The 27,833-nt window shown below is 31.1% G+C and overlaps 1 protein-coding gene across 1 annotated transcript; it reads right to left on the reverse strand.

Annotated features, from left to right (window-relative positions):
* Positions 1–18,317: 18,317 nt before the first annotated feature.
* On the reverse strand, positions 18,318–25,198 carry LOC105165196 (putative beta-D-xylosidase 2). Its single transcript, XM_088882149.1, has 7 exons — positions 24,706–25,198; positions 23,521–23,802; positions 22,839–23,008; positions 21,939–22,036; positions 19,799–20,149; positions 19,290–19,703; positions 18,318–19,207 (listed from the first exon to the last, which is right to left on the reverse strand). The coding sequence occupies exons 1-7, from the start codon at positions 25,150–25,152 to the stop codon at positions 18,606–18,608; spliced, it is 2,364 nt and encodes a 787-aa protein (XP_088738275.1). The 5' UTR covers positions 25,153–25,198; the 3' UTR covers positions 18,318–18,605.
* Positions 25,199–27,833: the final 2,635 nt, after the last annotated feature.

Consider the following 27,833-nt stretch of genomic DNA (forward strand, 5'->3'; position numbering starts at 1 on the left):
ATGAATCCACAATTAGACCATGTCTCATCCTCCCATTCTTAATAACCAATGCACACTATTGTAATTAAGTGATATTTTGAAACATTAATGTCCCCTAATTATATATCATAATACTATAGTAACAAAATTTGATTATGAATGGTATAATTTTGATGTTATATTCTTTTGTAATTTCATTATTAATTATGGATAAAATATAACGGACTTTTTTGAAATTTATCATAATTATAAATGCCTTTTCGTTGTTTCAAAAATTACAAATACCTCCTTATAACAGCTCATTGCTAGAAGGATATTTGTAATTTTAGAGATATATTTTTAATTTTTAAATAATAATAAAATATTTATGATTAAAATAAAATGTCAGAAAACTCATTGTAATTTATCCTATTAATTAATGTATTTGACCTCAAATTCAACTCTTATGAAAGAATGGGAAAGATTAGAGATAACTTTAAATTGAGTTGAAGTATGTGGGATGGTATAGGAGGAGCCTTTCCGCTTTGCGTGTACCGTTAAAAAGTGCTGCATGTATAATAGGGATAATTGCACCTCCTTCCATTTTCAGAAATTTGATATAATTATATGTAATTTTTTTATTTAAAAAATTATATCTAATACATTTAAAGTTTTTACACTTGTCTAATGAATAAAGTTTTTCCGATTGTCAAAAATTTGTTGCATTTGTTGATATTAACAATAAAATTAAATGACAATGATTTTATCTTTAATTGATTTATTTCAGGTCAAATAAGTTTTTTCTTATCATTGTGAAAATATACATCTTTATATGCATCAACGTGGGAAGATATGCATAAGGGTAATCTAATCATAAAAGAATTTATTTGACCTGCAATAAATCAATAATAAGTCAATTGAGGGTAAATATGATTTTTTATTCGGGTTTCTTTTTTTTAATATCAACAAATTTAATAAATTTTAACTAATAGAGGGATTTATTTATTACATAAAAGCAAACTTCGGTGATACTAAATGTAATTTTTTAAACTACAGTGCATTTACATGTAATTACACCAGACCTCAAAAAAATAGGACTGTAATTATCCCTATGTAATTAACCAACCAAGGGAAGGAACTCTGGTGACTTCATACAATTAGAATTAGGGATAACTATGTTTAATTTATAGTTTATTTACACAAATTATTCATATTTTTTTATATAATTACAAAAATCACTTTCGACGGCAAAAAAATAAAAGTAGTTTGTATAATGGTGTTAACGTTTTTAGAGTTGTAGGTATAATTTTTCAAAAAATATGAATGATTTGTATAAATAATATTATAATTCTAATGGATGTATCAATATTTTTACAAAAATAATTATGAATAACTTATGTTAATAGACTATAAATCAAATATTTGCAGATATAATTATCCCTTAGAATTATATACTCTCGGCTTAAAATGATTTCCACATCTATAAATGTATTTCAGTTCAATACAACTACATAAACAAATAGGGAAAAATGCAAGCAATTCCCTTGTGATATTGCAAATGAGCAAACAATTTATCTCCCTATATTTTTTAAAATACAATAATTTATCCCCCTATGACTTTTAAAATGAAGCAATTTACCTCCCTATATAAGGAGATAAATTGCTTCATTTTAGAAAGTACAAAGGGGTAAATTGCTATATTTTTTTTATAGGGAGGTAATGTGCTCATTTTCAATATCACAGGGGATAAATTCCTATTCACCCTAAACAAATATATATTTTCATTTAGTCATCTTTAATTTATTGGTGCATCTCATTACATGCTAATAAATTCAAAATGAATACAGAGTGAGGCAAATTACAATTTTTTGTTGCATTTTTTTATTTATTTCACATATATATACATATTAATATATATAAGATTTTAATTATTAAATTTTATTTAAAAAATATTTTAGACATATATACAATACGTGTATATAAAATAGAATAAAATACGCAATATCCAAAAATTACAATGGAAAAGATTCCAATCCGAATGTGAGGACTGCCATAATTGTTATCATCAAACTGTCACAATATCATTAATTTCTTACCTCCCAAAATAACATATATATGGTTTCAAACTCCATTATCTAACCAAATTAAAAGCATGTCCGAAAAGGTGGCAAAGATTGTTTAATTATTTATGAGTATTTACATATAAGTTTTATGATTTTTGCAGAGCTTTTTCGGATAGTGAGTAAATAACTAAATGTTACAAGTTACAATATTTGTTGCTTCAATAACTACTCTATACGTACTAGCTGGTAAAATTGCAGCATCATTAATATATGACTTTCAAGAGTACTACTGCTGTTAATTCGTTCATCTGTCTGGTAAATTATAATGGGTTTTTTTAAATTTATTATAATTATAAATACCTCTCGTAATTTGAAAAATTATAATATCCTTTTTGAATTAACAACCATCTAACAAGTACCTCCAATAATGGGCTGTCACGGGATCTGTTTGTTAGACAATCATTAATTTTTGGGGGTACTTATAATTTTTCAGACAACGAGAATGTATTTTTGGGTAAATTACACTGACACCCCCGGAGGTTAGGCCAAATCACACAAATACCTCCTGTGTTTTATAGGATTACAGTTGTACCCCTTGAGGGGTCTTAGTGTAATGTTTCTACCTTCCGTGTTTTATAAGATTACAGCTATAGTGGTGTTAGTGTAACATTTTTCAAGGAGTTTTTGTGTAATTTTTGCATTTAAATAAGAAGTATTGTTGTAATTACAACTATAACTTTAGAGGTGTAGCTGTAATTTTATAAAATACACTAGATGGTTGTGTATTTTAACCTAATCTAAAAAATTATCAATATAATAAACCCTATTTTTTTTTATGACAAATTTCAAGAATGGAGGCTGAAATTTATCAATGCTCCCAAATTATTAAATAAAATTTTAAAAAAGAAAGAAATGTGTGAGTCGTAAGCCCCAAGATTCATGCCTTTTTTATTTCTTACTTTCCTTTGCCTTATTTATACATTTTTTTGGTGGGGGGGGGGGGGGGGGGAGGTGGGTTGGGGTTGGCCCTTTACTTTTGAAGTCACCTTGCAGATTTGATTAAATGAGGGCACATGAATGAAATGTGGATAGATAGGCAGATGGGGTTTGCCTTAAAGCCGCCTCCTCCTCCTCTTGTAATCCTTTTTCCATGGAATTAATAGGCCCCATTTATAAAGGAGCAACTGCTGCAATCTCGTGCCCCCATGGTCCCATGCATCCCCCCCCCCCCCCCCCCCACTATACACCTTCCACCTTTCATTAATTACCTCACAACTATATATCATTTGTTTATAATCAATTGCCCCATAAAAATTAAATCAAATTCATGTAAATTCGATTTGTTAAACCTAATAAACTAAACTTTAACACAAAAATTTGTTCGACATTAGGCTTGGGCTCGATTCAATTAACACAAAAATAATAGAATATACGTACTTAATTAAAAATATCAAATAACTCGAGCCCGACACATATTTGATCCAATTTTGAGCTCGATTGGATTAAAAACAAATCAAATTTAAAGACATGATTTTCAAGCTCAATACTAATTCAAACAAATTTGAACAATAAAGTGTTATCGAGTGTGAGGGTCATTTATGATCCTATCCCTGTGTGTGTGATTTTATCCTGGACAGTTTCTGAAGAGGTGCATATGATGATGAATAAATGGATAGAGTAGGGATTTGAGGGAAGAAGAGCAAACATGCGCAGTGGCTAATTAATAAAGCAGGTTTGTGTTGTGTTGTGTCGCCTACCCCCACACTTAGTCTTTGTAGTTTGATGTCTATTCCTTTATGGAAACAATTTAACTCAAAGCTATATATATATTTAGTGCAACTTGACTACTTCAATTCAACCACCAACTTTGCTTCATCAATACGTCTAAAGTTTATCTTTCACGAGAACCTAATAAAAGTTTTGCCTTTACACGCCTATGACTTTATTTTATTTTTAAAAGAATTAGTTTTATTTTTATTTAGAGAATAATGCAATTTATCTCCTTGTGATTTGAGAAATGAGAAAAAAGAATCTTTGTGAAAAATAAAATAGTAAATTACTCTCTGTGTTTTGGAAAAAGAAGCAAATTATCCCCTTATCTGAACCATAAATAAGGGGTAATTTGCTATTTTTTTTTCATAGGGAGGTATTTGCTTATTCAACATATCACATGAGGTTAAATTGCATTTAACCCTTTTTATTTATATATAGTTGAACAAAATTTGATTGCAATTGAGCTAATTTTAACTTAAGTTCTAATTTTTAAAATTAAGGGGAATAGAGGTCGGTGTGCATTCAATGAAAGGGGAATTTTTCTCTGTCAAAGAGAAGTTATTTTAAAATGCGAGCCATTCTATAATTTTTTAAAAATAAATAACGATTTACTTCCTAAATTTTTTAAAATATAATAATTTTCTCCCTATATTTTTTTAAATGAAGTAATTTACCTCTCTGTATAAGGAGGTAAATTGTTATATCTTTTTTATAGGGGATAATGTGCTTATTTTCAATATTATAGGGGGATAAATTGCTATTCGCCCGGACGAATGCTACTATTTGGAGGACAACAACCAGTAAACCACGATGAAGTTGCATCAGTGGAATCCATTGGTTCGAATTATATAGTAAATGTAGGTATGTCTTGGAATCCAGTGAATACACAATTTGTCATTGATTCTGTAAGGAATGGATCGTTCTCCAACAGAATACAATATAGAAACTTTAAAAAATTATTACAGGCTTTTCTATAACAAATTACAATAATCCTAAGAAGCATAATTAATATACAATAAACAAATCCAGAAACTAAAGAATGAGAGAGACAACGACCATAATACAGTAAACAGATCTAAGGCTCAGAAAGCCAGATCCCTTAGCCACAAAGGCCAAAGGTCACAACCCAACACGGTTGCTTAAACTCACAGAGCCACCAAGGCTTCGACCACAAAGGCAACTTACAAAACCATCAAGGTCACGGCCACAAAGGCTTTTACAGAATGCCATTGAGGCTTGCCACAAAGCTATTAGTTAATCTTGTGACTTCAAGCTTTTAGAGCATGAAGTGTTTCAAAGATTTTCAGAGAGAAGTGAGGAAGAAGGGGATTAGGGAGTAGTAAATAATTGGTACCTTGAACCATTTCTAATCAGCCATTTAAAAGGGCTGAACATTGAATGGCTTGTAACAGCCATTGTTGGAGAAGGAAGAGTTACAGAGAATATGAGGAGGAAGGGGGAGACCAAAAGGGCCACTTGGAAAAGGGGAAGAGAGAAGAGTCGGTTGGAAATGGGGGGAAGGGTTAGGGTTTGAGAGACTGAGAGAGAGAGAGACTTTAAGTAGGCAGTCAGGCGGGTCAAACCTCAGATGAGCCAAGTAGATGGGTTAGGTGGTCTGATGGGCCTTAAGTGAGTAAGCCGTCCAAGTATTGGGCCCAGTCATTTGGTTTGGCCATATTTTATTAACAGATTCATTGAAGTTCGAAAACGTGTCTAGATTTATTAGGTTTTATAACCCTGGGAATGTTTTCTTTCAACAAACTCTTTACGATCACAACAATAGCTGGAGAAATCGTGTGTTGTTATTTTCTCTGAAAGACATATGTCTGTTGTAAGAGCTTACATGTGGGGGATTTATGTAGATGGATGAAGGTAGCAACTACCAATATCGATTGGAGACATAGTTTTACGATGTTATTTGGCTTAACTATGAATTTTGTTGTTATTGTACAGTGGTTTATCAGACATAATTTATTGCTTTCGATTATAAAAATAATTATTTTAATTTGAATAATAAAATAGTTTATAACTTATAATTATATTTATTTTAGATAAATTATAGCATATTTTAATTATTTTTAAAATTAGATTATTATTTATTCTAAAAATGTTTTAATAAACTTTGACGGGAAAAAGTAAGAAACAAATTTTAATTTTATTTCTACAGTTTATCTCGAATATAAATAATTATAATTTAAAAACTAACTTATTATTTAATAAAACAATTTATCTAAAACTTTCATTCAAAAAATAAATTTTACTTTTTATAATTTGTACTCGAATATTAATATATTTTTAGAGCAAATAATAATTTAATTTAAAAAATAGTAAAATAGATCCTAGAAATTATCTGAATAAAAGTAATTATAATTTTAGAACTATTTATTATATATATAAAAATAAAAATTTCCTAATATCTTATTTTTTAATATATAATAAAAAAATTTCTTATAGTTTGTGGCCAAAGTTGGTCAAAATTTTTTTTTCTTTTAATGGTACTAAAAAACATATTTTCTTTTTTTTTTATTATTTTTGTACCATTAAACAGGGCCTTTAAAGTCAAAATCAATCAAAATCATGTGAGCCAATAATAGTTAACGGCCGTTAATTGCCACGTGCAAGGCACATGGCCTCTGCCGTTAACTTAGATAAAAAGGGCGTGTTTTTATTTTTTATGATACCGAAAGCGACACTTACCACAATTGTGGTACCAAAAATGAAAATGACCTTTTGTAATGGGACCAAAAAAGGATTTTGCCCAATACAAACAATAATTTTAACTATTTTTTACTTTATATATTTATATATATATATATATATAAAACTATATTTATGTAAAAGATGATATATCTATATTGATGTGAGTGGTCCAAAAGAGGTTATGAAGTCCAAACTAAGCTTATCAACCCATAAGGAAGGTAGCCCACCAGAAGATTTTCAGGCTCGGCCCAAGAGAGGGGTTTAGTACAACGCTTGCTAGATCACAAGCCTGCCTTCAGGGCCCAATTAAAACAGCCTAGGGGAAGGGAGGCGCCCCTAAGATTCAGGACTGCTTAACCTAGAAGAATTCCCTGCAGAATACGAGTCCTCACGTGAAAGGAGTCCTCCCCCAAGCAAAGACGTGTTGTTGTGTGCTGATCAGCTAAAGGTAAAACCAAATCATGCCCTATCCATATGTATCTTGCCCCCTTTTCAGAAATACAGGTAGTATGTAGAATCCCAACAAAGGGGGATGCCCGCTCTATAAGTACAAGTACAGTCCCCAACGGGGACACCTTCTAAAATAAAAAAAATTGCTTTCTACTTTTTCAATAGCTATCAACTTGCATTCTAACCATAATTTTCACGAATTTCTCACTTATATATCAATTTCTCATTATGATTTATTTTTACGATTATTTATTCTTAAATCTGATACTAACTTGGGCGTCGGAGAGCTAACGTGTTGTTTTGTAGGTTTTTTTTTTTTCAAGATCTTTTGCTTAATCAGCCCAAGTCCATTATTAAGGTCCAAGCTCATTGGATCCGTGGTAAAATTGCACGCATCAATTGGCGCCATTTGTGGAAAACTTGAGTTAAAGATGTGAGTTATCATGGAAACCTTCAGCAACCCCGCAAACAAGCAAAAGGCTATGGAGACACCTTGCAACAATCAACCCTTGTAGGTTGTTGTAGGATCTTCTCTGACCTCGATGGGTGGAGGATCTGCCCCACCCCTCGCTATGCTAAAGCTACCCCCCAGAGTGGTGGACCCTATGGTTGATCCTCCTCTTCGGACACCACCTCAGGAGAGCTTTCTCCAGCTTTGTTAGGTGCAATTTAGTAGGTGGTTGCGGCCGTAATTCAGGAGCAGATGGCAATACTTGTTCCTGCTAGCTCAGCTCCCGTAATGGAAGTAGGCATCTCTGCAAAAAGAATGGAAGGAGGCTTAGCTGAAGGAGACACCCTCGTATCCAGAACCCCATTGATTAAGTAACAACGGCCCCCTCCAACGGTTGCCCAGGAGGTCCCTCGACAATGACTGGCACAACTGAAATGTCTCCAAAAGGTCTTCAAGATATCCTACACCAGATTGTAGGATCCCCCGAAGATGAGCAATAGGGTGTTCCGTTGATGCAGTGATGGTGGACGAACTCCCAACGAATTTTCGCACCCTGGTTATTGTTGAATACGATGGACGATTGATCCTTAAGAGAATCTCTCAAGTTTTGAGAATGCAACTCTTTTACATAGGTAAATGGACGGAATCAAATGTCGTGTTTTTGTCACCACCTTCGCCAGGGCCGCGCAACAATGGTTCAATCAATTGCCCGCGGGAACGAAAGGAAGTTTCCAAGAATTTCAATCTCTCTTTTTGCACCAATTCGCTAGCTGTCGAAAGCTTCGGAAGATGGAGCTCAACCTTTTCGCCATACATAAAAAAGACAACAAATCATTGAAGGAGTACTTGTAGAGGTTCAATGCTGTAGCATTGGAGGTATCCTCCACAATGCAAGAGGTGAAGGCCATTGCTTCTCACAAGGACTTTTGGATAGAGACTTTTTCAAGTCTCTGGCCAAGAAACCCGTCTCCAAGTTCGATGCTCTCCCTAGCTCGTGCAGCAAAATATATCAACATGTAGGATATCCAAGCTGCTAAGAAGGAAAGTCGCGGAGAAAAAAAGGAAAGAAGACAAGGAGGAGGCCCCCTCCAAGAAGTCCCGAAATGATTTTTGGGATAAGAAGGCACCCTTCCAAAGGGTTAATACAATATACACTCCCTTGATGGTACCTGTCACTCAAGCCCTTATGGAGGTCGAACGGAAAGACCTACTAACTCGCCCCAAGTCATGGAGAGAGAGCCCCCAATGCCCTAAGTCTGACAAAATCTCTCGTTTCCACAATGACCGCAGTGGCCGATTGGAGAAGATGATGGTCGATATGATGGTCATGATGAGGGAAATGTGGGTTAGCTCCTCGACTGTGCGACCGTCATAGTCGATCGCCTCCACTATCGCCTCAGCACAACCTAGAACAAACCCTATGGCCCGGAACGAGGAGGGTTTAGATTAGGTTTATTTTTTTTCAATTTTGTAATTGGATGATATTTTATATTAATATAATGTTTTTTTCCTCAATTATTTTTGTTTCATAATTTATGACATTAAATTATTTCATATTTATTCAATTAATTAAATTCATAAATATAATTAATTAAAGTTTAAATTAATTTAATATATATTAAAATTTGTTACATTAACTAAATTATTTATTAAATATTCTATTAAAATTTTATTATTAAATAAAAAATTAGAAACAGTTTTAGTAATTGTAAAAAAAATATTATAAATCTAAAAAAAAAAAGACCGTTCCTAAAACCATAGCTATAACAATTCTAAGAAAATGTTCCTAGATAGGAATGACCTTTCCTAAATGTATTGCAACTCAAACTAATTCATGCATCACATTTTTTTCCAGAAAAGATTCCTAAAACAGTTACAAGATACTGTTCCAAACAAAAATACACTGTGCCTAATACAATTTCAAAAATAGACCACTATACCATTCTAATGATCATTCCTAAATATATCACCAATACAAATAAATATAGTTCCAAAATTTAGGAATGAGTACTACAAAAATCGTTCCAAAAATAACTTGAATTATGATACATAACCGTTCCAAAATTTAGGAATGAGTATTACAAAGATCATTCTAAAAATAACTTGAATTATGATACATAACCATTCCAAATGTTATCCAATGCGTTCCAATTAAAAAATAAAATTCTTATTCAAATACAATATTAGGAAAGGTTACCATCAATATGTTATAACAACCCTTCCAATTGGCAGTGCTCCTTCACCAACTGTTCCTACACTTTAGGAACGCCGTTTATAACGACGGACGATGAACCGTCCCTAACCCCGATTCAAATTAATTTCTTTAATTTATAACCGTTCCAAATTCCAAAAGAAATCGTATTTAAAATCGTCTCAAATCCCAATTCTTTTGTGTTGCCCCTGTTTCATTCATCCAACTCTCATCATAAATTTTAATCCAGATCCGTTCTAATTAATCCTCAATCAATTACACAATAAATTTAATATATTCATCATTTGAATTGCTGTATAATTAATTAAAAATAATCAATTATATAACAAATATATTACACACAATATGTGTTTGTTTCTTGACTCATTCCTACTTCAATCCCCAGCAATCATCGCTCTGCTCCCCCGTTTCATGGGCAGTAGGTCCCATTTTGTTCCAGTATTTTATATTAACTACATACACTCTGTACTTAAAAGCTACTTCCTTGCGCATTTTTGCTTCATTTAACTACAAATTGTCTTCGGATAAAATTATAATTTTATATATGTCCGAAATATTTTTTCCCCAATGTATTGGGGGAAAAGTGCCAAAAACAATTGAAGGCAAAGCTAAAAATTATTCATTTTATATATCTTGAATTAGACATTTTTTGTTCAATTTTTTCACAAAAACAAAAACCTGCAAATATATATATTAACACTTCAATGCTCACATCGATAAATAATTTTTAAAAAATAAAATAACATAAAGAAGAACACTAAGCAATTGATGTGATGGAGCAACAGTTGCCAGTCTCCTTCTTGGGTTGTGTGCAATTTTAGGACATGTATATAGTATTAATTAAGTACTTACCAGAATTTGACATTTCATATATGTACTTATTAACGTACGAAAACAACAGATGCAATGTGTCATGAACGTGATTTTGGCCAGTTTTATATTTGCCGATAAATCAAATAATATGTTTGATGGCTATTGTAATTTGCACTCTTCAATTATATATGTTTTTCGGTTATTCCAGCTTTAAAATTTCCTCAAACATAAAGAGAATGAAATTTAAAAAAAAAATGATTTAATCCATATATATTTGGGAGAGTATATATGTGTTTGTAAATTGAGGAGGGAAATTAGTGATGAACTGCCCTACATATGATGAATGACAATTTTAACAAAATATATAACAATTAGGGATAATTATACTCATTTTTCTTGAGATTTGATGTAGTTATATGTAAACTTTCTATGATTTGAAAAAGTAAATTTAATACCTTTGAAGTTTGTTTCTATATAACAAATAAGTCTCTCTGTTAGTTAAAATTCATCAAATTTGATGATATTAACATAAATTTGAACAAAAATTCATATTTACTCCCAATTGATTAATTACTGATTTGTTGCGGGTCAAATAAATCTATGTATCATCAAATCACTCTTGTACATCTTTACACGTTAATACATGTAAGGAGATCTATATTAAATATATAAGGGTAGTTTAGTCACAAAAGATTTATTTGACCTGCAATAAGTCACTAGTTACTCAATTAAGGGTAAATCATCCAATTTTTTTTTTAAATATTAACAAATTTCAATTATTTTTTATTAATGAAGGGACATATTTATTAAACGAAAATAAATTTTAAAAGTATTAAATATAACTTTTCAAATCATAAATTTTTTTTAAAAGTATTAATGAAGGGACACAGGTATGCAAATTCGATTAATTTTGACTAACGAATGACTTATTTGTTAGACAGAAGCAAACCTTAAGAATGTTAAATGTAATTTTTTAACCATAGAGGATTTATGTATAATTACATCAAACTTTAAAGAAGCGTAGTGTAACTATCCCTATTAGTCATAATGCTCAACTTTAAATCTAAGGCTTCCAATGTCCTTTACATATATAAAACACGGCGACGTTTCATTGGCCACAACACTAAAAAGATATATTTTGAAACAACAAAGATCGACTCTGACAAATGGGCATTGTTAAAATGGACATAACAATCGCACTTCACACCAACAAACTGCCAAATGACGTCGTTTCATAAACACACACGTGGCTAGGAGCCTGCAGGGAGGATGGTTAAGGATTAACCTTTGCATGTTAATGTATCTGACCCTTGTGAATACAATGCATCTTAGTTACTTTCTATTGTTTTTTTCTTTTTTATTTTGAAGTAAAATAACTGAATTTTTTTTTATTACATTTGAAATATTTAGTTAACAACAATATAATTTTTGCAAGAACCCAACAATAACAAAATTAACAAATAAATATAATTGGGATTCAAATTTAAAATTAAATAAAGAATCATAGGGGTGCAAACGAGTCGAACATGGTCAAAATTTCAAACTCGAGCTCGAGCTTGTTGCTCATGAGTCGAGCGCGAGCTCGTGAGCTTAAGCTCATTGTTCATATATATTTTTTAAGATGTTATTGTTTAATAAAAATATATTATTAGTAATATATAATATTAATTAATGTTAATTATAAAAAGTGTTAAAAATATATGTTACAGTATTTTAATCTAATCTCATGAGTATATGACTTCATGATATTTTTTTTTTAATTTAAACCACTCGGAGATGGGAGAGTTTTTTGGAATCACCGATTCTTCTTTATTAAGATCAAAAGGTGAGCAAATTTACAACAGGGAGTGCTGACTCCCTATCATTTCTAAAAAACCTATAAAAACAGAAGTACTACTTCCTTACAGGAATTCACTCAAAGCATAAATGAGTACAACTCCCATACAATAAATCACAAAAACATAAATAAGGAGTACTACTCCATTACAAAAGTAAGACGCACTAAGATCACAGACAAAGTTGGAGACGATAATCTAGTGTGTCAAAAAGTTTCTGCCACTACACTTGAATCATCAGTTCCAACTAACATCTTCAGATCAAGCTATACAAGAAATTCAATATTTGTCACCAAAAGTGATGCATCATCAATAGTTGTAATGCAACAAAATGGGAGAAGAGCTGATTGAATATTAGTCACATGAATTCTCAGCTTTCAAGTCAAAATATAAGCAACAAATCAATAAAATGTGTGTACCAAAATGGGGCACAACCTAAGTAATAGTATCATAATTAGTAATATAATTAGTAAAAGTATCAAAATATACATCAAATTATCTAAATACTTATACATAATTTTGTATAGTTATATATACAAGAAAATAAAAAATATTAATAAACTCTTAAAGAAGAATCCAATAATACTTACGATATGCAATTTGAAAAATAGATTGTCCAAAATTTTTTTTTTAATAATTGAATAATTTTAATAGAATAGATAAATAGAAGCTATTTTCTAAAAGTAAAATTAATGTGAATGGTCATGAAATACTCTTTTTAAATGTGATGATGGCAATTTAAATTTTATATCTTTCAGTTCTTAAAAAAGTTTAAACTAAGCAGTAATTGATCTCATTTCAAATGGGTAAATACTATATATCTGGTTGCTTAAGTTTTCGTTTAAAATTACTTTAATTCCTTAAGTTCATTTATTGGCTGTAGCATCCTTAAACTTTAGCTTTTATCTCAATTTAGTCCCTTTGACCATTTTTCGACAAAATGTGGCCGTATTTTGACTTTTTGAAGGGTAAAATGATCAATAAGTTTGATTTTTATCACTTTAGTATCTTAAGTTTGTAAATAATCAATTTAGTCCTTACTTTTAGAAAGGAAGCCATTTTTTTTATATGGTATGATGTAATTATTTTGTATGAAAAATGAAAAGTTTGATATCATATAAAAAAAAAATATTTTTTTTCTAAAAAAAAAGGGGGGCTAATTTTATAATTTACTTAAGGTACTAAAGTGATATAATCAAACTTAAATTGACAATTTTACTTTTCAAAATGTCAAACTCACATCACATTTTTGCCGAAATATAGTTAGAGGGATCAAACTGAAATAAAAATTAAAGTTTAGGGATGCTAAAGTCAAGAAATGAACTTAAGAGATTAAAGTAACTAAACAAAAATTTAAGGGACCAAATATAACATTTACCCCATTTGAATATATATATATATATATATAATGTAATACCAATAAAAATAATTAAATTTGTTTTACCATAGTTGTTATTATTATCATTAAATTAATTCATGGGAATTATAAAATTTCAACATAAGTTTACAAAGAAGTAAAAAAAAGTATTACATATAATGTATCTTGGTACAAATAGATCATCAAAAATAAATATAAAATAAGTTACTTGTTTGAATTTGTACATTTACAAAATTACAAGGGGTATAAATTGATATTATGAAATATAACAATAAAAGTTATATGCATCATATTAAATAATTATTTAAAAAAATATCAAACAACTAAATTTTTTTATTAAGTTTATTTTTAGATAGATATTAAATAATGTAAAAATAATATATATTTTATTATTATTTAAAATTAAAATATAAGATATTAATTAAAAATAAGTCTAATATATGATGAATTTTAGTATGAATTTAATATAATATTAATTATATAGTTAAATATATAAAAAAACTTAAAATAAAATAATATATAAAAAATAGATTCGCGAGCTCTCGTACACAAATACTTGGACTTGACTTCGGCTCGTGAAGGAGTTCGAGCTTGAGCTGGCTTGATTTGAGCTCTATCGTGTCAGTTCGCGAGCGAATCGACTCATCTTGCACCTCTAATTTTTCCATTAATAAAGTTAAATTTAATTGGCAATATATATATATATATATATAGAAATTATTTTATGTATTTTTTTTATATTATACAGATTAGTTGGTTCCTAGTTGTTTGGAGAAACTGACATGGAGATGAATACAATTATTGATTGACAAAAATATTAACAATTTGAGTCACGTCGTTTACTGGTTGTACCAATTGATGAATATAAATATCATATAGTGGTTTTTCTTTAAAAAAAATAATTACATAATTTAAATTAATATTAATAAATTAATAAATATATCAATTCAATTACTAAATTCACATTATAATAAATTTATATTAATTAAAATAAAAATTTATTAAAAATAAATTACTTATATTACCGAAAGAAATACTCGTCTTCCACCACTAAATATTGTGTGTGTGAAAGAGAATGTTAGGTCACCAATTTTGAAATTGTTAAATTAAGTGGCATGTGAAAAGATCCTTATTTCAAGGCAATGAAGATGATGACTGGAAATTCCACTACGCAAGACACAACCTGTACAGTTAATAATTATAACCTCACATACTTTATTCTTAAAAATATTTAAACTATATCAAGTACAAGTATCACTTAGTCACGTTAATGAAGCCTAATTTAATTTTTGAACTTGATGCATAGATTATGGGGTTTAACTCTACTATATGCGTGAAATATTGTTCTACTGTATAGTAGGTGATGCAGGTTGCACAATTTGGGTCAGGTCGCTGGACCTTGGTACCCTGAGATCGAGTCGCTAAACCTTTCTTCGAGCTTCCAACAAGTGGATTTTGAGAACAGAATGCATGTTAGGCTTGCTGAGTAGCCCCCACCTAAGGCCCTCTGATACTTAAATTAGATAAAATGGGTCGAAAGCGATCAATGTGGAGCAAGTGAGATCAGAAAACGTGATAAATGCACTTGTCATTAATATTCATAAATATTGGTATTTATAGTGTACGGTACCGCATAGGAGTCTGCCACGTGGCATCATCTGGGTATCCGGGTGTCAGGTGATCCAACGGCTATCAGAGCGGGCGAGTCAACTAGACCGCGTCAGGCGGGTCGGGTCGGGTCCGCCTTCATGCGTGGATCTTGTCCTCTGCTGCAAATTTCTCTAAAAAATGAGGGTATTTTGGTCTTTTCAACCTTGCTGATGTAATTACCCTCATCAGTAGGTGTTGTCTACTATAATAGTAGGTGGTGTTTATATTTAATTTATCTGATATTGTTGATTGGGATATGATTATGGTTATTATCTTTGTTTGATATTAATAGTTCGACAAGAATGATTGTAATCGATTCATTTCAATTAATAATTGTTCATCGCTTTCAATTAAAAAAAATTGCCACTTAATCACATCATGATCCGATACACGAATTAATAAGGAAAAAATGCAATTTACCCCCCTATAATATGAGAAATGAGTAAAAAACCCTCAGTGAAAAATAAAATAACAAATTATCGCCTGTATTTTGAAAATAGAAAGATGATTCGCTTTATTTTTTAAAATATATGAGGGTAATTTGATAATTCTTTTTTTACACGAGAGTATTTGCTCATTTTACACGACACAAAAGATAAATTGCATTTAATCCAAATTAATAATATGGGAAATTAAGGTAAGCATATTTTGGTGGGGAATTAAGGAGGCAATTGATGAGGGATACATGAATTCCTAAAGATTCTCTTATATATCCAAGACAAGAGGATCACATCACCTTGTTCTTAGTTATCCCCTATGCCTTAATTAATTATTAATTAATCATAGATCATATGGTGAATTAAGCAACATTAATTAATTAATTAACCAATCAAATGCACCCGCAGCAGTTTTCATTTCATCTGTTAACCCGCTGACTCTGAGAGAACGCACGTGCCTGGATGAGGTTTCACGTTCTCATGTGCCCAAATCGTGCCCCCCACAAACTAACAGCCCACCACCACTGCCACCCTCATTCCCTTTGCTTTAACGCCCTGCTTTGCTTTTTTCCTAATCAGTAACTGGCTGCTTTGTTTAGAAAAAGGAAAATAATATATCATACTTTTATTTTCCCAAAGAAATTGTCGTCTAATAAGTTTGATTAACAGCAAAAACAAGTATACATAATGTGATATCAGTATTTTCTGCATGATTTTATTATGAAAAGATATTTTATTAAAATAAAAAGATTTTTTAATATTTATAAATCATTCAAACTCCTCGTTTGCAACTAATGAGGAACAATTGCAACATCAATACAAATATTCTAGTTGATGATATCCCCTCTACCTTTCTCGGATCGGCCCCAATACATATAAGTCCAGTTAGTCTATAAGTATATAAAGTCCACAAAGTCCTTTCTTTTATTTTGTTCTAAACTGACAGGTCCAAGAACAAACCTCTTATCAGCCTACCACGTCATCAAACAGCTAGCCAGAAACGTCACACATATTGCTAACACATTGGGACACATTACTCTAGAATATCTCCAACGGGCTCGTAGCCATACGTTTCAACCCTGCTTATAACCACCAAATAACTGAATCCACAAAAACTCGGGCAGATTGGGCAAAACTCAATCAAAATGCTATAACTCTTTCAAAATAAGTCCAAATCTTGAGATTCTTTTTTATTATTCAGTTAACTCGTGTAGCTATCCATTGGCACAGGATTGACCCAACAAATCTCCGGATTCTACTCTATGAAGGCTAATAAATAGAGGTTTCATGCAGTCATTTGATAACATCTACTTTAACACTCAAATTCTCACTTGCAATTTCAACCCTCTCTCGATTTTACAGCTATACTAAGCTTATATTTCACTATTATTCTCATTGTAATTCAGGTTCCTCATTTTTTTTTCTATTCAATAAACCATCACTAACTTAAACTTAAAGTACTAACTTTTATTTACAGGACTAGTCCTCCATCAATCTTAAAATTTATTGAAAGATGTTTCTAATTGTTATGGTGTGGAATTGGTAAAAGAGTATGAGAAAGTTTGGTGGGAAGACAATAAGCTGCAAAGAATGTGCGTTTGGGGAGTACAAATGGACAGCAAAGTTGACGATATAATGGATATTCTACTTTGAGAAATCAAAAATAGTGCGATGGCGTAGTGTTTATCCCTTTGACTTCAAGCTACATAATACATATCAACCATTCTCAAACAATATGAAATATATATGTGGTTTTATTTATAAGGTGTCAATCAGCATGTGCAGCACTTGTATGCGCGCCTATTCCCGCTCCCCCCAGAAAAAATTCTAACACACATTGAGTTTGGTCGAATCTAAATCAATTACATAATAAGTGAATTATATTTATCATGTAATTGATATACAATTCAAGAAAAGTGATCAATCACATACCAAACCAAACCTAATTTGAATAAAAATTTTCTCTTCCCGGGACGGGTGTACATACATTAAGGGAAAAATACAAGCAACCCCTTTGTGATATTGCAAATGAGTAAATTACCCTTTTATGAAAAAATAAATAGCGATTTACCTCCCTGTATTTTTTAAAATACAACAATTTACCCCCTTATAATTTTTAAAATGAAGCAATTTACCCCCCTATGTTTTTAAAATGAAGCAATTTACCTCCTGCAATTTACCAGGAGGTAAATTGCTTCATTTTAAAAAGTACAAGAGGGTAAATTGCTATTTTCTTTTTCATAATCAGATAATGTGCTCATTTTTAATATCACATAGGGTAAATTACTATGCACCTCATACATTAATGTGGTGAGGCCTTCTTATTTCAGCCTAGCTCTTCGTACTGCTGGATATGCTTATGGGCTGTTGAAAATGCACAATGAGAAATGACTGAAAAAGCCCAAGACCCGTTTAACATGGACTATTTAGCCCATATTCCTGGAAAGCTAAATCCAAGACAAATAACTATTCTTCGTTTCATTTCTGTTATACCCTCATCACTTTCACTTTAATGTAATTTATCCATGTAATATTTTAAATAAGCAAATTATCTTCTTATAAAAAAATATAAAAAGTTAAATTGTTATTTTAAAAAATACAGAAGATAAATTATTAATTCTTTTATAGAGATATAATTTGATCATTTGCAATATCACATGAATTCACTTGCATCTTTTCGCTTTTCAATTCATTAATCTACCCAATACAAATAAAGCACAGAATTATTAATTATAAATTCCTGCAAACAATCCTATTCTCTTTCCTAATTTGACTCTCTTCTCATGAATTCATCCTGGAAACTTGGATGGTTGAAATAATCTGTTCTATTGATGCTAAGACAGGAGCAGCTGATGAAGAGCAAAGCAGCATCCTAACCAAAAGAATCAACTTCTGATTACTCCTATAGTTTGGGCCTCAAGCGAAACAGCATGCCTAGCATCCCCAATGTGAAGTCCATGCTCTCCCATCGGAATTCGCCGAACGCCAAACCTATCCACCACACTCAGGTACTTACAAACACGAATGCTGACACCAATTCGCTGCTGCCCGCCTGCGCGGACGCTTACTTTCTCGAATGCAACCAACTGTTTCTGGGGTGCCCAATCGCCCCCTGGTGGTGACGAGAACACAAGCAGCGTGTGGGATCCGTCTCTTGAACCCGTGTTCTTCACATCCACATGTACTCTGAGTGCCAGCCTCTCACATTTAGCATGATTCACCCGGATCGACATGCTAGACACGGTGGTTGTGTTGGAATGATGGCGGCCATCCACTGGAACGGAGAACGCCTTGGGCGCATCCGCAATGGTGTGTACAAAGCTGGTGTAGCTCATTCCGTGCCCAAATGGGTACACAACCGGTCCTTTGTAGAACCGATAAGTCCTTCCAGGATAGTTTCTTGACGGATCCGCCCTCATATCCATAGTCGTCATTGGCAAGTTGTCAAGGTATTCTTGTGGGTACCAAGTCATAGGAAGCTTCCCACCTGCAGCATGATAATTGAAATGAAATATAATTCATTTTCAGCTCAGCTCTGCTCCTCAAATCAATCACTAACTAAGCTTTACCTGGATTGTGTGTTCCGAACAGGACATCAGCAATTGCAGCTCCTCCGGCTTGACCCGGATAGCCAGCCCACAGAATGGCACCGATACGTGGATCATTATGCGCGAATGAAACATCAACCGGACCACCACTCATCAAAACCAAAATGGTAGGACCCTTAGAGGCAGAGGCAACTTTAGAAATGAGCTCCTGTTGACGCCCCGGTAGCAGCAGCCCGGCCCTGTCTACGAACTCAGCCTCAATAGATTGGTCTAGTCCCATCACCAAAACGGTTGCATCCGCTTGGCGTGCAGCACCGATGGCTCCACCAAATAGTGTGTCATTAGCACAGGCGACGTCGGCACAACCAGCCTCATGAACTGTCCTCGTATACTTTCCTAGTCCTTGTAACGGAGTTGTGTATCCACATGGAACGCCTACATACATGTACATCGGATCCAAAAAGCAATGAAGCCAAAATCCAGTCCATTTTTCAATAGAATGTAGGCCTGTCCTGAGTTAAAGTGCTTACCGGCATAATTGCCGATCATTGTGAGGGTGACATCTGAATTGGGGCCAATGACAGCAATGGAAGGGTGCCGTCGTCGAGACAGAGGCAGTACAGGCCCATCATTTTTCAGTAAAACGATGCCCTGTCTAGCGGCTTCCAAGGCCAGTTCTTGGTGACTTGTGCTGCACACGTCTTTTGGGCCAAGTTTACCATAGGGCTGGGCGGATGGCTCTCCATCAAACATCCCAAGTCTCATTTGAACTGTCACGGTGTTGGCCACTGCTTCACTTACTTCTGCTTCACTTACTAGCCCTTTTTGCACTGCATTCTCAGTGTGTACAGCGAGGAAAGGCCCACAGTCCAAATCCAAACCTGAACATCATCAATCACAAACCACATCCATATTCAATGCTTGGATTTATGTATGACTATTGGCGACTATAATAAAGCACTCCTCTTTCTGCCAAAATAGCCCTATATATATATATATATATATATATATATATGGACAATTTATAATTGCAAATACCCCTCATGTGTCGGTATTAATAATGTAGGTCCTAAATGGTGAAGTGAAAATTATTATTAATTTATATTAAAAAAATTAAAAAATATAATAAAATCTAAAGATAAGTAAAGTAAATAATTCATAAAACATATTAGTCCATAAAATATTTTAGAAGATCCTAGAACTATGAAAAAGTATTATTCATAATTCAGCGGGCATTTTGATCAATTCATCACAAAATTTAGATGAAAGCCTAACAAAAGCTTAACGGAATAGGTTCATCGTTAGATAGACATTAAAATCAAGGGCATATAATTTTATAAACAGCGACAAACACTTATAATTATATCAAATTTTAGAAAAATTAATTGTAATTTATCCAATATATACATGAGAACCAAAATATAAGGAAAAATTATAAGCGAAAAACCGTCTATATTTTTTTAAAATTTTGCATACTCTTCTCTTGCTGTTTATTCGGCTTAACGGCGTTAATTTTTTTTTGTGATTGTCCGTTATACCTTTATATATTATAAATTATTATTATTATAATAACCGTTGGATCTTCTACATCATATTGAAACCGTAAGATCAAATTAATTTTAAAAATGAACGGTCTAAATTTTATGTATTTTAAAAATATATTTTATATGTATATATATGTATGTAAATTTATCATAAATATAATATTGTATAATATATATATATATGTACTATATGTATTGTATACATATTATATATATATGCCGGTGGAGGTGGAGCGGCTGCTAGGCGACGGGGGTCGCAGCCCAGGACGTGGCTGCCTAGATCTGGGTGGGCGGCGACGAGGAGATGGGAGCATCCAAATCGATTGCAAAGAAGTGAAAAAAGGCAAAGGCGATGGTGAGGCGGAGGTCGCGAGGTGGAAGTTGAGGTGTGAGGCGCAGGGCGGGGGGACAATAATCATGTGCCTCTTTTGCTTTCTTTCTTCTTTTTCCATTTTATTTTTATAATTTTATAATTTTAATATGTGAATTAAATTAATTATGTATATTTATATTTAAATATAAATATATTAAAATCTATTTACTATAATTTATATAGATAATAAAATTTATTTACTGTATTTTATATAAATAATATAATTTCGAAATATATTCAACACAAAATAAAATTAACTAATAATATTTAGAAAAAAAAATCATGTATTTTAATTTTAAAAACTTATAAGTATTAAAACAATCCTAAACATTTGATATTTTCATGTATAAAAAATGTATAATAATTTGATTTGAAGTAATAATATTTTTTACATATAAATATTTCATGAATACTAATTGTTATTTCAGTTTTTTTAAATAAAAATATGAAAAAAGTAAAGAATTAATCAAAAAATAAAGAGGGTGGTTACTTGCATAAGATAGGGGCAATTTTATCCATTCAAAATGGTCAACGGCTAAAAATAGGTCAAATTAGTATCTAACTCTCATTTTTAGCGCGTGTAAGCAATTCTCCCTCTTTTTTTATGAAAAGAAATTTTTTTTAAAAAAATTATAATTAAGAGAGTCTTTCTTTTTACTATTTAATCAACACAAACGTTTTTAACAATTATCTTATAATACAGAGGGTATTGAGCAATTTTATGAAAATATAATAAAACATTTAGTAATTAACCTGCTTTGATTACAGCCGCTGCTGCTGCTTCAGGTGATGATGTATAATGCTGATTGTTGAACAGCACGCCAACTGAATCACAATCCGACACAATATACCTGCACGTGCCAAGTTGTACTGATTGATTCTGTTAGATCCCCTTTACTTTCAAGTTCCAATTAAATGAATGATAAAAAAGTCTTGTATAATTAATCACTTATTTATTTATATATTATTGAAATATAATAATTTCTATCAAGTGTTTATTTCGATGTATCTACATGCTCTTAGTATGAAAATTATTTTTGAGCCTTTGTTTACAAAATTAATAATAAAATATTATTATTTTTATTTTATTACTGTTATTATTATTGTTGTTGTTGTTATTTATTTTTATTATTTTTTCTTACTATTATTATTATTATTATTATTATTCAGTAAAATTTCGAGAGTACAATGGTCATTCTTATTTGACGCAATATTGGGACTAATTTTGTACCACCTCCAAAGGTGGTATTAGTTATTCAGGTATAACAGTAATTAGTCTAGGGTTTTTGATTTTATACCGGACCCCCATATAATAAAATAAACACTGTATTAATTTATATTGATTTCCTATACAAGCTTATACATCAAAGTAAACGGGACCTTACTCTTTTATATATGTGTCGGTGCTTAAATAATACTCACAAAACTTTGATCAAATTGATCAGTTGAAAATGAAAATGGAAAAAATGCAATTTATCCTATTGTAATATGATAAATGAGCTAAAAAAATCAGCAAATTATAGGAAATAATTTTATTTTATTTTTTAAAATACAGAAAAATAATTTATTAATTTTTTTTCATATAATTTTTTTTTGCTCATTTTACATATTATATAACGGTAAATTGCATCGAAGTCAAAATGAAAAGCATACCCATTAAGACGCCAAGCACCGCGAACGGTTCGTCGGAGAAGTTTGGGGTCGGCACAGGTGGGAATGCCATTTACTTCATTGTAAGAGCACATCACACTTGCAACCTTACCTTCCTTTACACAACTTCTGAATGGAATGTCAAATGTATCTTTCAAATCCTGCTCCCTCACCTGCACATTATTTTTATATATTACCACATTATAACTGAAACCTTCTCCCAATTTAATATGAGAAATTGTAATTTTAGTTCAGTATATAAAAGGATTTAATGTAATATATCTTCATGTGATATTGAAAATGAACAGATTATCCTCTATAAAAAATAAATAGTAATTTACTCAATTTTGTTTTAAAAAACGAAGCAGTTTACCTCTCTGTTTAAGGAACTAAATTACTACAATTTTAAAAACATAGGAAGGTAAATTGGTATAATTTAAAAAGGAGGCTAAATTGCTATTTTATTTTTTATAAGGGGTTGTTTGCCTATTTTCATAATACAGGTAGGTAAATTGTAAGTTGCCCAAATTAACTTTTTCAGTAATTCTTTTTTCTCAATGCACGAAATTTTTCAAATTATAAAACAAAAGTATTAAAATAAATTCATATAAAATTAAAATCTCAGCCCACTTGGAAGATTAAAAATTACAAATTTTCCCATCTAATAAAGTCACCGCATTATTACCTTTGCATTGAAGTGGAATCTGTCGACGCCACCCCAGTTGTCGAGGTCATACGCCGTGTAATGCTTGCAACACGCCGCCACCTTCAGCCTATCACCACCATCGCTCCCCTGTAAACCCCTGACATATCTGGCGGCATATATACCAGCAACGACGGGATCTTCGCCGGGAGTTTCCTGTCCCCGGCCCCATCTCGGGTCCCGGAATATGTTGACGTTAGGGCTCCAATAGGTGAGGCCTGCCAGCCCGCCATTGTACATTGCCCGGGCCTCGTCCGACACCACCTGTGGGAGTGGAGGAGGACAAAAGTGTGTCATTCTTTGTTTCCGACCAAATATCAGTTTCTACCGTCTCATTGGTCGCAACTTGCGAATAAAAGTTGTGTAATCCAATCTATTCACTTTATCTTATGCTTTCATCAGTAAAGTGAGTTGTGTTTCTAATTAAATAATTTAATTTTTCAATAATAATGTAGGTTCGTCCCCTGTATACCAGCCCCATTCACAGAATAAAATTTATTTATTTTTTATTTAATAAAAGGTCCAAAAAAATAGTCACGGTTTCATAAAGTTCGAGACCATGGATTAAAGTTTCGTCTTATAATAGATATTTCAAGTCAATAAATTTAAAAAATTTAGTTTTGAATTTAAAGCTTATTTGGTTACAGCCTTACAGGTCTAATTGCATTTCCTTGTTTTTAAATTTAGTGTAATACATATTAATTTTTTGTAATTTAAAAAATTACATCTAATACTCATTAGGTTTGCTTTTTTATTTAACTAATAAATCTATTGATTAACCAAAACTCATCAAATTTATTGATATTAATAAAAATCGAATAAACAATTCATATTTACTACATATTGACTTATTACTGATTGATTGTAGGCAAAATAAATTTTTTTATGACCAAATTACCTCTATGCATCTTCACAGGTTAATGCATGTGAGGAGGTATATCTTCACCATTATAAGTGTAATTTGTTCATAAAAAAATAATTTGACCACAATAAATCAGTAATTAATAAGTTCATTGAATAAAAAATATGTACTAATTTGATACCACTAACAATTTTATTAATTAATCTGAATATATTTTTATTTTCAGACCAAAATCTAAGTAAAATTGAAAAAACATACTTTTTTAAAAAAAATAAAAAATAAAAACATAAATGAACAAGCCTTACTTTTCCAATCTCTTCCCACAAGGAAGCATTGAAAGAAGCGGCGGTGGTGATGACCTGTGGGAAGCTGGTGGCCCCTGGAAAATCGCCTCCAAATTTTGTGCCTGGCCCAACATTTGAAACGCCGTGAAGCGCCTCCGACCACCACTCGTAGCCCCTGATCCCCAGGCGGGGCACGCCCGCAGCATTGTTCACCAGCAGCTTAACCTTCTCCTGCAATCTCAAACGTCCCATCAAATCTTTTACTCTATCTTTTACACTTAAATCTGTTCGACAGAAGCTTAAGGTTTTGGTGGTGGAATCTGCGGGATCGCACGCGAACGGCTGCGCAGTTGCAGAGATTGCCGGTAAGAATAAGAGAAGAAGAAGAAGAAGAAGAGAGGAAGTCGGCTTTCCGATCATCCGCATTGTTTGAACAGAACGTGTAATCGATATTTCTGTTAAAAACATGATGAAGAGCAATACATATATATATGTAAGGTGTGGGGGAAATAAGGCAGAATGGAGTGAGCTTATATAGGTGAGAATTGTGAAGGTATATATGTATGGTGGGGGTGGTGAATGATGATATAGGAGAATAGGTTCAGGAATGGGGTATATGATCCATAATGTTGTTATGGGGGTTTTTGTTTTTCACTTTTTTTGGGAGGTGAAAAGATGGATGCAAGTTGCATGTAAAAGGATAAATTAAATATGGGTTAAATTACAACGAGTTTTATTAAAATTTGACATAATTATAAACATCATTTGTTGTTTGAAAAATTATTATACTTTTCACTATAAGAAATATAATACTTAATCATGATTAATAATAAATAGTTATAACAAATAATTATTGATCACGGATACTCAATTGTTGGTGACTATGGTTTCTGCGAAAGTGGTTAAAATATTTGTAATGACTAAAAACTATGAAAAATATTGTTACCATGATTTTTAACCATGACAAATAATGGTTATTTGCTATAAATTTTAGCCATAGCTGTTAACATTATAGCCACTAGTATTTTTTTTTTTCCTGGTGTCTTGATTCTAATGGTCGTTTAAATATTTGTCCAATCCATTAGTTTTGTTTAAGTTTTCATCTATCTTTTGTAGTGATGTAATTAAAAAAAATTTGTGAATTGTAAATTATAATCCTATTTATTTTGAAATTTTCAAAAAAAAAAAAATATGGGACTTAGTGGATAATTTTTTAATCCACCTCATCCAACTTTTTAACAATTTTGATTTTTTTAAAAGATAAAAAATATAATAATGGTAAAGTTGACAATTTTAAACCTCCATCCAAAGATTATATGATTTTTCAAATTTTAAGGAATATACTTTTAATTTTTTAAAAAATAAAGAGGTGCTCATAATTATGCTAAACTTTAGGGGAGTTTATTGTAATTTTTTCATTAAATATTTAATGTATATTAGAGTTTCTTGTTAAACTCTTCTATTATAGAATGGCCTTCTTTAACTATCTAGCTCATTAATTAGATGGATAATTGCACTCTTCATCCCCGAGATTTGGTGTAATTATACATATGTCCCCGTAGTTTGAAAAATTACAGTAGCACCAATGAGGTTTGCTTCCATATAACAAATAAGTCCCTTCATTAGTCCAAATTCATCTAATTTACTGATAACTAACAAAAAAAATAGAAAAAAATTTATATTTTATCCTCAATTGACTTATTATTGACTTGTAGCAGATCAAATAAATCTTTTTATGATCAAATAATCCTCATACATCTTCACGCATTAAATTTATGTGAGGAGGTATATTTTCTTTGTTTTAGAGTAGTTTAGTTTGAAAAAATTATTCGACTTGTAATAAGTTAGTTTTAAGTCAATCAAAGGTAAATAATAATTTTCATTCATCATTTTTTTGTTAATATAAGCAAATTCAGCGAATTTTGACTAATGAATGGACTTATTTGTTAGACAGATGCAAAGCTCAGGAGTGCTAGATATAATTTTCCAAACCACAAGGAGTCTACGTGTAATTACACCAAATCTCATGGATGGAAGTGTAATTATCCTTTAATTAAATTAATGAGATGTATATATATATACATACGTCCTGTGCTTAATTATGTCCCTTAAGTATAAATCTTCATTAATTCTCCAATTAAGCAAGAATATTTACTTCTTTTAAATAAAACTGTCACAGTAGCTCTGAACGTACGTACAAATACAAATTACTCGTATTGTATATATGCATTTCCGGACGCACTTAACTATAATGAATTCAGATTGAATTTTTTTATTTTATTTAAAATATATATGTTATGTGTATAAAAAATATTTTTAAATAAAATAAATAATATTATTCTAGTACACGTGATATATATCTATTAATTTAAAATTTTTTATTTTTAATTTATTTTTAAAATTACACATCTAAATTGATATTGAAGTTTTTAAATAATTTAAATAATACTTTTTTTTGAAATACATAACGATATTTCAAAATACCATACTTTGACATATTTAATATTTTAAATTTTTTATATTTTTTTGCAGTATTAACTGATATTATTCCAATATCATAGAAATTATAAATTTTTTTGTTATGGTTAATTAATAAAAAATATATTTTGACGATCATACATGTTTATTTATTGTGCATTATATAACTAAACATTCATTTTTTTTCTTCAGTATTCGATATTTTTAATAATATAACTGAAAATATTTATAAAAATTTATGAAATATACTAATTGGCATTGAAACAAAATTTATTAGTTTATAAGAAAAAATAATTATTATAGCAGCTGAACTAGTACTAGCTAAAACCTCAAAAACTAGAGCTAGACGAGCTAAGGGAGCGTCAGCGTGCTTTCAGTTTCTGACTTTACAAAAGTACTTTTGATATGTTTGTAACATTATTCAGAGTTGATGTTGAAATTTTTAAATAATTGAAATAATTCAACGATAATCAAATTTACACTTTTATATATTAAATATTTTAGAACTTATATGTTTTGTTTGCTATATTATATAATTAAATTGTTCCTGCATCATTAAAAAAATATAAACTAAATGGCTATGATTAATTAATAATTTTTTTTTTTTGCAATCATACAAGTTTAATTATTATGTATGAATCAACAATTATATTACTTAGTGGGAGTTTTAT

The sequence above is a fragment of the Sesamum indicum genome, linkage group LG6, assembly GCF_026168435.1.
Source record: "Sesamum indicum cultivar Baizhima isolate 11 linkage group LG6, ASM2616843v1, whole genome shotgun sequence".
NCBI lineage: Eukaryota > Viridiplantae > Streptophyta > Magnoliopsida > Lamiales > Pedaliaceae > Sesamum > Sesamum indicum.